Consider the following 12,372-nt stretch of genomic DNA (forward strand, 5'->3'; position numbering starts at 1 on the left):
TTCACACAACTATTTGCCACCAAACCTTCTTTCCTCAGCTTTCCTCCCATCAGACCATCCAATAAATAAATTCAAGAGAAGTTGAAGAGTTCCAACATATTAAGGAGCTAATAAGCATGAATGCTCTCTGAATTGGGGACCTATCAGATGGGCCCTGGAACAATGACCCATTTTACCATGACCTGTGCATGGTGGGAGCGAGGAAAGTGCACAGGAGGCCTGGGATTTGTAGTGGGATAAAATGAAAAAAGACACCAGATGGCAGAGGATATGGGGCAGGCAGGGAGATTGGCCAAGAAAAAGGGTAAGTATTAAGTTCCAATAGTTTCCCCTCCAGAACTCTCTGGCAACTTCCCTAAGTTACTTGTTCACCTCTAGGATTCACCTCTAGTGGTCTCTTATTGGACATTTCTTTGAACACGTTGTATGTACCTTACATTGTGCTGGACACTAGAGCTACTTAAGGAAGACATTCCTTTCTCTCTTAAACAACTCATAGTGCCTGTGAAGTCACCATCAGACCAACATGCCCAGGGCTCATGGAAGCTTCATGATGAGAATAACTTGGGGTCTGATGGAGTAACCAGGTGTTTTGGATGTTCCAGGTCGAAGGCGTAGCTGTTGGGTTCATGAGTGTGTGCTCAAGAGTGAACTTGCCCTTGCTGCATGAGTGCTTCGACTTGGGACCTTTCCACGGACTCTGCATCCCACATCCTGATGACATTCTGGAACCACCAGAAGAAATAGATGTTCAAGAAGGTCAAGGTATTGTGGCTATCTCGGGGACACCTCAGCAAATAAAATCCATGCCTTGGACATATTTGTGTTCTTTGCTAAGTGATGAAACTAGAGAGGACATCTGTGTTTCCTTCTCCACTCCCCTTTAGGAGTAGTTCCTGTGGTTAATCTCATTGTTATACAAAAATTATCTATGGGCAGAGGAGGTCAAAAGTGCATTGGTATATTTAGACATATTGTCCTTGCAGTCAAGGGCTCCCAAAGTCAGAATTTTCATTGCTAAAAATAAGTCATGGTAAAATAATTGCTGGCATTTCAGGATTTTACACACATGTGCACATGGGCACACATGCATGCACACACAAAGCCAAAATAGAACAAATGATTATTTCAAATTAAGAACTCAAGAATCTGGGGATATAGCTCAATGGTAGAGCACTTGCCTGGCATATTCAAAGCCCTGGGTTTCATTCCCAGCATCACCAAAAAATAAGTAAATAAATAAAAGGAACTCAAGAGATTTGTAAAATGTTAATCCCAGCAATTCATACTTCTGTGTCTATGTCTTTGACAAAATCTTACCTAGCATAGGTCTACTGCAAGTAGTCATTTTTAACTTGCTAATTTCTAGCTATATGAAATAATAAAATCAACTTTGAAATATTGTCTGTGTCAGGATTTTCACCAAATAGAATGAGGTAATCTTAAACTTCTGTGTTTTGATTTAACAAGGGCTCACCATATCCATGGGTGTCTTTGTAGTGAAATGTGTTTGAGTTCTTATGGCAGACACATGCAGGCTAGTGATTTTGGGTATGTTATTTCAGTTCTCAAATTTGGGTTTCTTCATTTGCAAAGTAGAGAATAATAGTAATTCTCCCACACTAGGGAGTCTTAAAGTTTCACCCAGAGTGACTTTAAGTATGTTAATTTACTTCTTAAACCTGGGTTTCTTCATTTGCAAAGCAGAGAAAATAGTAATGTCTTCTACACAGAGGAGTCTTGAAGTTTCACCCAGATAAGCCATGTGAAAGTGCTTTACACAGCTTCTCAAATAAATTCAGTGCTTGGTAAAATGTTGATCCTCTTTATTAGCAGTGTTACTTTTTGTGATTGGTCTTTCACCTACTTGAGTTTCTCCAAGGTAGAATCAGGGTGTTTTGAATTGCTCTTTCTCCTGTGTGAAAGAGTATATCAAGATCGTTCAAACATAGGTAGAGGAATACTTTGGTTGGTGGCATAGGATTTGGAAATCTAGACAAAAGCAGGTGGTGATTCCGCTGGTTATATCCCCTGGATGGGAAACCAAGTGCATGGGTATGAAGACCTTGTCTGATTCTACACACTCATCACAGAGAACTTGTGAGTCCATGGGTGTAGAAGTGCTTGCTTTTTGTACTGATGACAACACCCAGAGATATTTAAGGTTATTGCTGTTTCATAGTGAAGGCCAGCTGCCCAGGCTTCTCAGCCAAAAGACATCATAGGAGTGATCTGAAGAAACTTTTCACCATGAGACAGTCCTGAACTCTAAATTGTCATTATCATTTTCCAATGCTTAAATTCTTCTTTGAAGATGACATCAAATAGGAGCCTTGTTATAGCTCAATGTTCTCAGATATAAGATGGATATAAAAATAATCTAATCCAAAGAAATATTGGGAGGGTTAAATATTAGAATTTTTGTGATGTGCTTAGCTCCATGCCAAAGCACAGAGTAAGTCCTACAAATTTGTAAGTTGCCCCCTCCATACTGCTGTTATTACAAACAAGCTGAAAAAACAATCTCTTCCATTCAGTTCCTCCTGAGTGGTTCTATATATAGCTACTGATATTCCCTACATAGAATGAATAGAAAATTCCTGTCTTAGAAACCTAATGAGGGGAGGACTCAAATTTAAACAGAACTCTGGACTTAAAAATCACACATATGTCTTTGTCTAGCAAAGCCCCCAAGACTTACTACTCTTTACCTCCCTCAGTATTTTTACTTAAAATCAGTTGCTGTAAGGATAGCTTGGTAAGTGAAAGAAATAGGAAAACTTTTCTTGTTATCTTCTGGACCTTGTTTACTTTTGAAAATCAGCTTTATGTTCATGGTACAAAGATGATTCTTTATGAAATTTTCACAAAGGGAGCTACTATTGTAGACTTCCAAATAACTCAGGGATGGATTTACAAATCATCAACAGCTCATTATATCTAAGAAAAGAGTCATCAACACATTTTGCTGCCATCTTCGTATCAACAACAACAAAGAATGAGGCTCCAGAGAAAATTCTAAATGTACTGTGATCTACTTACTGTGACATTTTTTTTTCTGATGAAAGTCTCAAGTTAAAGGAAATATAATTTCCCTAAAATATGAACCAAAATTCTCATTTCAAACAAGCACACATTGCTGTCCTTATATCTTGTATATTATTTAGTGCTTTTTCTACTTCAAAGGTTTTTCATATGTATATTTTCTCATTTTACCCTCAAAACTTGCTGTAGAGGGGCTAGGGCAGGTGAAGTTCTCTCCATTTCACCTCTGTCCAACTCATCCAAGGTTTTACAGCTCATCAATGACTGACCCAGAACTCAGATCCTGTCTCTTTCTGCTTCTGTGCAAGGTGACAGTCTTATGTTTCACTTTTTTGTTGCTGGGGATAGAACCCACCACCTCATTCATGAGTACCATCTACCACCAAGCTTGTGCTAAGGCAGTAAAATAGGTTGCCAAGAGACCAAGAAGGGCACCAAACATGGAATGATGAGACAGAGTTTTTGAGAAATGCTCAGGGGGATGTTCCAAAGGCAATAGGCTGGACGGGTGCATCTGTGCTGCATGCAGTGCCTCTAGTACCTTACCAGAGGCACCATCTGGACAGCACCTCCCTCTTCCTGGTTCTCTTATCCACACCAGTTACCACAGGGGGAGGGGTTTTATAAGTTAAGTTACAAAAACAGGGGTGTCACCAGCATTAACTTGCTTTGCTCCTTATATGACCAAAATCCCAAAGAGCAGCTGTCCTGACATACTTGCAAAATTGTAGCTTTCTACAGATAACACTGACTTGCCCTAACTTCCAGCATATGTGAGAGAAAGCCAGTGTCCTTCAAAATATTATGTATCCGAACATTCCAGCCTAGACTTGCTCTCATTGTTCCCTTAACTTGGCTGGGTTTAGGGGAATGAAAAGGGGCTTTCTAGGACATGGTGTCTTATTGTCCTCTTTTCTTTAAGTATGATTGACCATACTGGGCAGGCATTCTGCCCCTGAGTACATCCCCAGCTCAAGGTGAGTTTTTATCTTGGATGACCATATCTGAAAACACCAGTGAACAGGTAGGTCTGCTTCACTACATACATGATCACATTTTTCCAGGTCAGCGAGTTATTTAATGAATGGTTACTTTAATGAGCTATCAGCGGACCCATCCATATCCCTGAGATTTTAGTGTGTGTGTGTGCATGTGCATGGGCACAAATTCCTTCTGCTGGAATCTTCTCCTCTGTATACGTGAACCTTTCCAGAATTATGGAAAGCCACTTTGATCTGTGGTAGAAACCAGTGGGAAGTGACAGGAAATTAACACTTCAGGAGCAGACTTACCTTCCTAAGTGGAATCCTTATTCCCCCATAGGTGCTTTCTCTGTCTACTCCCAAATAAATGGTTACACTTGAATTTTCGACTCAAGGTCTGTTTCTAAGGGAACTAGACCAACATACTACTTTTCTAGTCTTTTCCTACCATCTGTGAAATCATTTGTTTATATCAACCACAATGGACTGGAGTTAGGATATAAATACCTCAACTCCCCCAACCCTCAGGTGGGAGGACTCTGAAATACGAGTTTGAGATTGATAATCCCACAATGGTAATCTAAGTGGTAACACATGTTTTGTTAGTTGCTTTCCTTTCCTGGTCTCTCTTCCTCAGTCTCCTCCTGGTACTTACTGTAAATAAAGTGCTTGTTCTCAAATCTTCAACTTAAAGTCTCTCTTTTTCCATCACCTGTAAAAACTTGAATTGCACACCAACCTCAATCCTTTCAAAGCAGAAAGATGTCAAGAGTTAACATTCTTTAGCTAATATGGTAGCCTTCTTTCTCCAGTTCTTTACACACATTTTGATTACCCTACTGTTCTTCATCATTTCAGCCTTATGTTTCCATTGAGTCTAAAAAGTTTAGTTATGCACATTCAATTTGCATTTTACCTGAATTAAAATGCTCCCCATTTTGTATATCTAACCCATGTCACATTTGTAAATTTTGATTTTTATGTTCTAGACCTTAGGACTATACTGGGACCAATGAGAACAAGTTCTAAGGATAATGATTTTGTCCCAGAGAGGAAAAAACTTGTAAAAGTTAATTTTTTATTTAGTGGAGAACTTAGTTGAGAAGTAGCAAGTTACTGGAATGTTGGAAAAATTCACAAAGAAACAGTAATACATATGAGAAAAAAAGACTTTCTGCTTGTGTGGGACATTATACTAAGAGAACCCCTTAAATGTTTTGTACTAATTACTTAATGTTAATGTAATAAGACCCCTTTTAAAATGTTAGGAGTCTGCAAAAAGTATGGAGCCACATCAAAAGGTTCCATGTGCCTGGCAATTAATGAATATTCTCCTTCCGTAACAATAAAAGAGCCCCAAACAGTGTTTTTTTTCCAACTGGCCACACCACTGGCCCTGTGTGGCATTTGCAAATCAAACTGTGTCTTTTGTTACCTACATCATCACAATAAAGATTTTGGAATCAGAATTGAGCTGGCAATTTTCTTGATGATGCATACAGCAAAATAGGGCACAGCCTGCATTTCCACAGCTGCATTGGCATTGCCACATTTAAAAGTTAATAAAAAAATAAAAACAAGCAAACAAAACAAAACTTTTGTTCCTCATGTAGGCCGGTGTGTTCTGGGCAGCACAGATCTCTTTTAAAAGACCCCTGCGAGGTTCAGACTTGTAAATCTCATTACGCACCCAGGGCCCACCTTACAAAATCTCTGTAGAATTTGAAGTGCTCTTTGGCAGGGAGAAATTTAATTTTATATAACAGAATTGTGGGCTTTCAAAAGCATAATTAGAGTAGCCCCTTGTAACCAAGCCATACAGGAGGTGTTGCTTATTATACATTAAAAGGCCCTTCAAAATAATAATTTTCATAACATCCCCATGTTAAAACAGCAATGTCACCTTTAAAGTTATTTTAAAAAAAAATCACTCTTGCTGTCAGGAAATGTTTATATCTTATTTAATTTCTTTTCATTGAACTTACATTTGCTTCTTACCACAGAGTCTGTTCTCTGTTGAGCTAGGAAACATCTGGAATCACTCTCAATGTGCCAGGGCTAAAAAACAATGACTAAATTCTTATTTATTGTGTATTATATACTCCCAGGTCTTTTATCCTCTCATCCTAAGGTTCCATTTTATATTCCCAGTTCTCTTCTATTTTACTTTATTCTTCTCTTAACATGGATTCCAAATATGAACAAAACACCCATCACAGACCATGGCAATATTCCTGCCAGTGTATTTTTATGTTATCTCTCAGAACATTTTTTGAACACCAGTCATGTTATTTATATCTAAGTAGTGAACTACTAGGGTTTTGTATTAATTTCCCAGGGCTGCCATAACAAAGTACTATGGATGAGATTGTTTAAATAACAGAAATTTATTGTCTCACAATTCTGAGGCATGAGTCTAAGATCAACATGTTTCAACAGGGTTGGTTTCTTCTGAGACCTCTCTCGTTGGGTTGCAGTTAACCAGCTTCTCCCTGGATCTTTACATGGGTTTCTCTCTGTACCCATCTGTGTTCAGATATTTTTCTTCCTATGAAAATACTCGTAATAGTAGATTAAGGCTCACCTTAGTGACCTCATTTTAACTTAATTACCTCTTTAAAGACTCTGCCTCCAAATAGTCCCATTCTGAAGTACCAGGGGTTGAGACTTCAACACATAGAGTTTTGGGGTGGTGGGATGGGAAGAGACAGAGTTGAACCCACAAGAAACTCCATGGTATCCCCCTTCCTTCCATGGTTCCTGAGTGCTGTATGTTCAGGGTGGGGGCCATACCGGAATTTATGTCCTTTCATGAACCCACTTTCTTCCCCGGGCTGGATACAAGCTGCAGTCACCCAGCCCTCTGTCCTAGTAGTGACACCTTTCTCCCTCCTCCCACCCTCTATTTCTCACTGAGTCGGCTTCTCTCTGCTCCTGGTGTGGGTTTTAGGTGTCCCCCAGGAGAGGAGCTTTACTCAGCCTTCAGTCCCCTGGCTACCCCACTTCCCAGGAAGTTAGGGTAAGTTCTGGGCCTCTCTCTCAGAGGCCATACCATGTTGTTGCCACCCAATATGCCATTTTTTAAATCCCCGTGATTTGGGTTTTAGCATCTCATTTTTCCCTCCTCCCCCCGGCTTTTCTTTGCCTAGGGTCTGGCAGCATGTCTTCTGTGCCTTATAGCTGCAAAGCTATGATAATATAGATAGTGGCAGCAACATCTGATATATTTAATGATGCAAAGCGTAACATATCAACTTACATTTGTTCCAATTAACAGTTTGTGTTTTATTTTTAAGCTACTCAGTGTCTTTAGCATATGAAGGTAACCAGACTACCTCCTTCCAAAGCTTTAGCTACTCTTGTGCCAACTTACAGTTTTCTAGAATTAACGATGTGAGTTTTATTGCTTTGCTAGAGATCTTGATAAATAATCATTTATAATAAATAATACCAGACCTATGCTCAGGTTGAATTGGCTATCTTCAGGGTTGACAATCTGACTAGAGGTTTTACAGGGCTGAACCCTTGAACTTGTAGCATACCAGGAAGAATATGAACCAGACCTGAAACCCAGAGCTTGCTGCTAGGGACACGGCCCTAAAAGCCCCCTGGGTGGGCCTTATGGTTATTTAGCACAACCTGTTGCTGATTTTCTTTCTTCATTCCAATGTTGGTTTCCCAACCCTTTCTAGTGTCTTCAAAAACAATGGCAGCAACAAACAAATGGCAACCACTTAAGAATTTATTATTTTGCAGAGAGCAAGCCACTGTGGTCCACATTCCTACTCTCCTCTTCAGCCCTGGGAGCAACCTGTGATATGACTCAGCCTTGCTCTCCAGCAGTCAGATTCATTTCACAATGGTGGAAATACAGACGCATTTTGATATAGGGCCTGGAGGTCTTTGAAAGAAAAGTGGCTTTATTTTTATTCGTTATGATCATTATGTGCTGGGATTATTTTCTCAGTAGGCGATGTCTCTTTTGCCCATATTTATGAAGCAGGGGAGAAGGCATTTAATGAATTTCAAGAGTGTATTTGACTGTAAAACACATCTCAGCATATTCACATGTAAATAACCCTTTTATTTATTCTCTCTGGTGACCTTTTTTCTTTTGGGGGTAGATCACAGTTTGTTGTTGTTTTTCATTTCCAAATGGGAGGCTGAATGATAATAATGAAAGATTATGCAAAAAATCCATGTTTAAAATAATGTTGATATGCCACTTGTGTTGTAGGATAATTATAGTAATTTGGCTATTACACTATATGGAAGCAGGAGTTGCTTGCTAGAAAACACGGTGATAGGGGTGATTCAAGGGATTTTCATCCCAACTGGCTGTTTGATCCCGCTGACTTTTCTCTTGAAAATCAATTGCTTGCCATGAGTACTCTGAATTTGCCCTTGATTAAATTGACTGTCGGTGGGCTGCACCCATTGCACGGGGGTCACTGTGAGCTCTGTCTGTTTACAAAGGGTTTTTGACGACTCTTAAAATATCATGGGCCAAATTTAATCTGAGCGAAGCAACTAAGGAAGCAATTACTAAAAATCACAGTCTTTGCACATGGCAACAAACAAAGGAAAATTTATTAATTCTGATGCACAACACGAAGCCAGTTATTTTGCTACTGGGTTGCAGGCCTTCTCCTCACTGCATTTCGCTTGAGATTTTGGTGTTTTCCAACCTCCATGTCCACATGGGCTTGTTCTGTGAAAGATGGGAGAGGTGCCATACAAGCATTTTTGACAACTTTCATGTTTTCCCTCAAGGTTATTCATAGACTCAGGTCTTTATGAATCAATGATAGGAAATTTAATTTTTCTTGAAAAGCCGCACCTAGTATAATGAAGATTAAAAAATTATTAGGGTGGTTTTGACTATAAGTCAAAGGAAGAGTATGCATTTAACATTTCTATGACCCTGGTTTCAATCCACAGAACACCCCCCCAAAAAAATCATTAGCATACAGTTGTAGAATGTGTGTGTGTGTGTGTGTGTGTGTGTGTGTGTGTGTGTGAATATATATATCCAACTCTGTGGAAAAAGACTGAATTTTTTATTGAATGCTGATTTAAATCTATATGAAATAACTTGGAGTAAAGAGAAAAATAAGCAAATCACAAAACTAATCATATAAAAATTATTCATAATAAGTGTGGGAAAATATTCAGCTTCCCTAAAATTGAAATGAACATTAAAAACAAACATCTTTCCCCCGCTTTTTGTCTAATAAATTATAAATATGTACTGTAATTAAAATACTTAGTTGTGACCCTGAAGCATCGTAGGAGCACTCAGAGTGCTGAGAGCTTCGAATGTTGACTGACATAATACTTTGAAATAGAACTTAGTCATGGTTATCAAAATCCAGTAAAGGTTCATATTCTGTGACTTCAACTATAACAAGACTGAAAAAACAGTCCTAGTAATGCAAAAAGATAGATAGGCAAGAATAGCTTGATTATAATACCAAAACCAACAAACAAAATATTCAAGTAAACAAACAAGTTTTGAAGTCCAAAATCTACCAGAGGGACATAGCTCAACTTTGGGCCTCCACTCTAAACAGCAGCCTTTAAAAAGAAGGTTACAAATAGTGAGGGGAAATAGTTAAGGTATAATCTCTTGAGGAAAAAAATCAATGCAAAGTGCATTGAGGTATGAGTGCCACTGCCTAAGAAACAGGTGCTATGAAGAGGACTGGGGACTGGAGGTGATGCATTAAAATGACAAATCCTGGGTTCAATTCCCAGTACTGGAAAAAAAAAAAAAAAAAAGAGTCATGGAAGTGGCACTAAAGCAATAGTTTTAATTTTTTTCTCTTTTTAAATTTGTTCTTTTCTTGGTACTGGGGATTGAATCCAGGGCTATACTACCATTAAGCTATACCCTAGTCCTTTCTATTTTTCATTTTTTTTTTAGACAATCTTTTTTTTTTTTTTTTTTTTTTGCGGTACTGGGGATCGAACTCAGGGCCTTGTGCTTGCGAGGCGAGCACTCTACCAATTGAGCTATCTCCCCAGCCCTCTATTTTTCATTTTGAGACAGGGTCTCCTTAAGATGCTGAGTCTGACTTCAAATGTGCAATCCTCCTGCCTCAGCCTCCCAAGTCACCAGGATTATAGGTGTGTGCCACCAGGCCCAGTATTATACATCTAAAAAAATGTGTAGACAATTAATTAAATGAAATATTAATTTCATTTAATTATGTGTTCTTGTTTAATTAAATGGAAACAACCTTAAATTTACAAACAAGTTGAGATTATTTTTTCGAGAATAAGCTAACAACATGATACTAGGTCACCTTTGAATACTTCAGTGTATACTTTCTACACAGAGGGACATAATCCTTTATAACCTCAAATCTCCACCAGTCAGGGCATTAATGTGAATAAGTTATTGTCATCTAACTCAACCCATGGGACATATTCCCATTTCTCCATTTGTCCCAATAATATCCTTCAATGCAGAAGGATCCAGTCTAGAATGACAGACTGCAGTTAGTTGTCACATCAATGGAATAGACCCTAAGAGTTTCCTGAGAAGGGAAAACCTCAATTCAGGATGAGTAGAGTCCTGGAAAAATTCCATAGAAATGAATTTAAGGATGTACCAATAGAGACATAGAGATCTATTTAGGAAAGCAAGGAAAACATATTCAAGGGAGAATGCTGGCAGTGAGAGACACTCTTGAGGTTCTCAGGCTCTTTTAAAAGAAGCTTGGTGTGGGGTAGGTGAGCATGGAATGTACACGAGAGTGATGTCAGTTAGGTGATCACAAGAGGGTTTATGGTGGTCTGGTCATTCTAAGGATCCCTAGGCTGATATGGTATCCATTATCTGATCTATATATACTGTTGGAAAGTCTTTATAAATTATAGGTTTCTTAAAATGTATCTCTCTTTGCTTAATCCATTTTTTTTCCAGAGGCTTGTTAACAGTGCACAAGATAATTTTTTTTAAGTGAGTAAATTTACAATAACTTTAAGATTTACAGATTTCCCAGAAATTTGGGAGTAATGAGCCTGGGAAAAGAACTAATCTGGAGAGCAACAGGCCTGAAAAGTTCTTGCAGAACTTTAGATTAAAATTATAATTCCTCCTGCAGAGGCCGAAGTGCCCTCAGGTCAACGTCATTCCTCAAACCATGGGGGTCAGATCCTTTTTTCTAGTTACAGACCCCATCATTCTGCCCCTTTCATCTATGGACTGGACCCGTTGTCTCAGCCCTGGTCAGGAGCACAATCTGCAGTCACATTCCCAGCTAAAGACAAAAACTACTGCAGGCCCCACTGTCCTCTAAAGACTCAGGAGATTCCCAGAACTTGCGGGAAGAGACCTCAGAATTCCCTACAGTGTGCATGAGTCATCCACTGAGTGTGGTCACTGGATTAAAACTTCCATAGATCCTGGTACAGTGGCCATGGCTATAATGCAAGCTACCGGGAGCCCGAGGCAGGAGGATCACACATTTGAGGCCAGCCTGGATGACTTAGTGAGAACCTGTGTTGAAATTTAAAAAAAAAAAAAAAAAAAAAAAAAATCTGGCAGATTTTCCCAGAGTTCCATACCCAGTACCACAAATCTACAAATACATGTATGTTTTTTAAACATTAAAAAAATTATATTTCCTTGTCCTTTATTTTGTCTCCTTTATATCTATCTCTTAATTTCTTATATCTCAATCATTATTTTAGTCAACTTTTTCTCACTGTGACCAAAAGACTTGGTAAGAACAATTTTAGAGGAGGGAAAGTATTTGGTACTCAATTTCAGAGGTTTCAGTCCATGGACAGCTAATTCCTTTGCTCTGGGCCTGAGGCAAGGCAGAAAATCATGGTGGAAGGGTGTAGAAGAGAAAAGCAGTTACCCACTCAGTTAATCCATATCAGTCAATTAATTCACTGATTAGACTATAATTCATAATCTAATTTCACCTCTAAAAATTTTTGCATTGTCTCCTACATAAGTTTTTGGGGGATTCCTTATGTCTAAACCATCACAGTCATACTGTCTTTAAGTTTGGAATAGTTCTTTAGTCTTTCCTTGACTTTTAAGATCTGGATACTTTTGATGATTGTAGGTCCATAACTTTGGAGAGTGTACTTTACTTTGTGGTAGTTTCCTCATGATGATTTTCATGTTATGTAGAGGGCACTTTGGGTTCTCAGTCCATCTTATTGGTATGACACATTTTCAGTCTCATTACTGATGATGTATATCACTTTGATCACATGATTAAAGTGATGTTATAAGTAAAAAATTTAGAATTATTTCAGCTATTCTCATCTGTGCAGAAATCTGTAATAATTTCTTTTTTATTTCTTATGGTGCTGGTGA

General features: G+C 38.6%; 1 protein-coding gene across 4 annotated transcripts in view; it reads left to right on the forward strand.

The window, feature by feature from the left end:
• The window catches only part of Cfap61 (cilia and flagella associated protein 61), a 283,555-nt gene that overhangs the window by 50,275 nt on the left and 220,908 nt on the right, over positions 1 to 12,372 (forward strand). For all 4 annotated transcript variants that reach the window (XM_047537641.1, XM_047537646.1, XM_047537643.1 and 1 more), the window contains exon 8: positions 606 to 765. In XM_047537641.1, coding sequence (XP_047393597.1) covers positions 606 to 765 — 160 coding nt within the window. The remainder of the gene's footprint in view (positions 1 to 605; positions 766 to 12,372) is intronic.

This window comes from Sciurus carolinensis, chromosome 2, assembly GCF_902686445.1.
Source record: "Sciurus carolinensis chromosome 2, mSciCar1.2, whole genome shotgun sequence".
Taxonomy (NCBI): domain Eukaryota; kingdom Metazoa; phylum Chordata; class Mammalia; order Rodentia; family Sciuridae; genus Sciurus; species Sciurus carolinensis.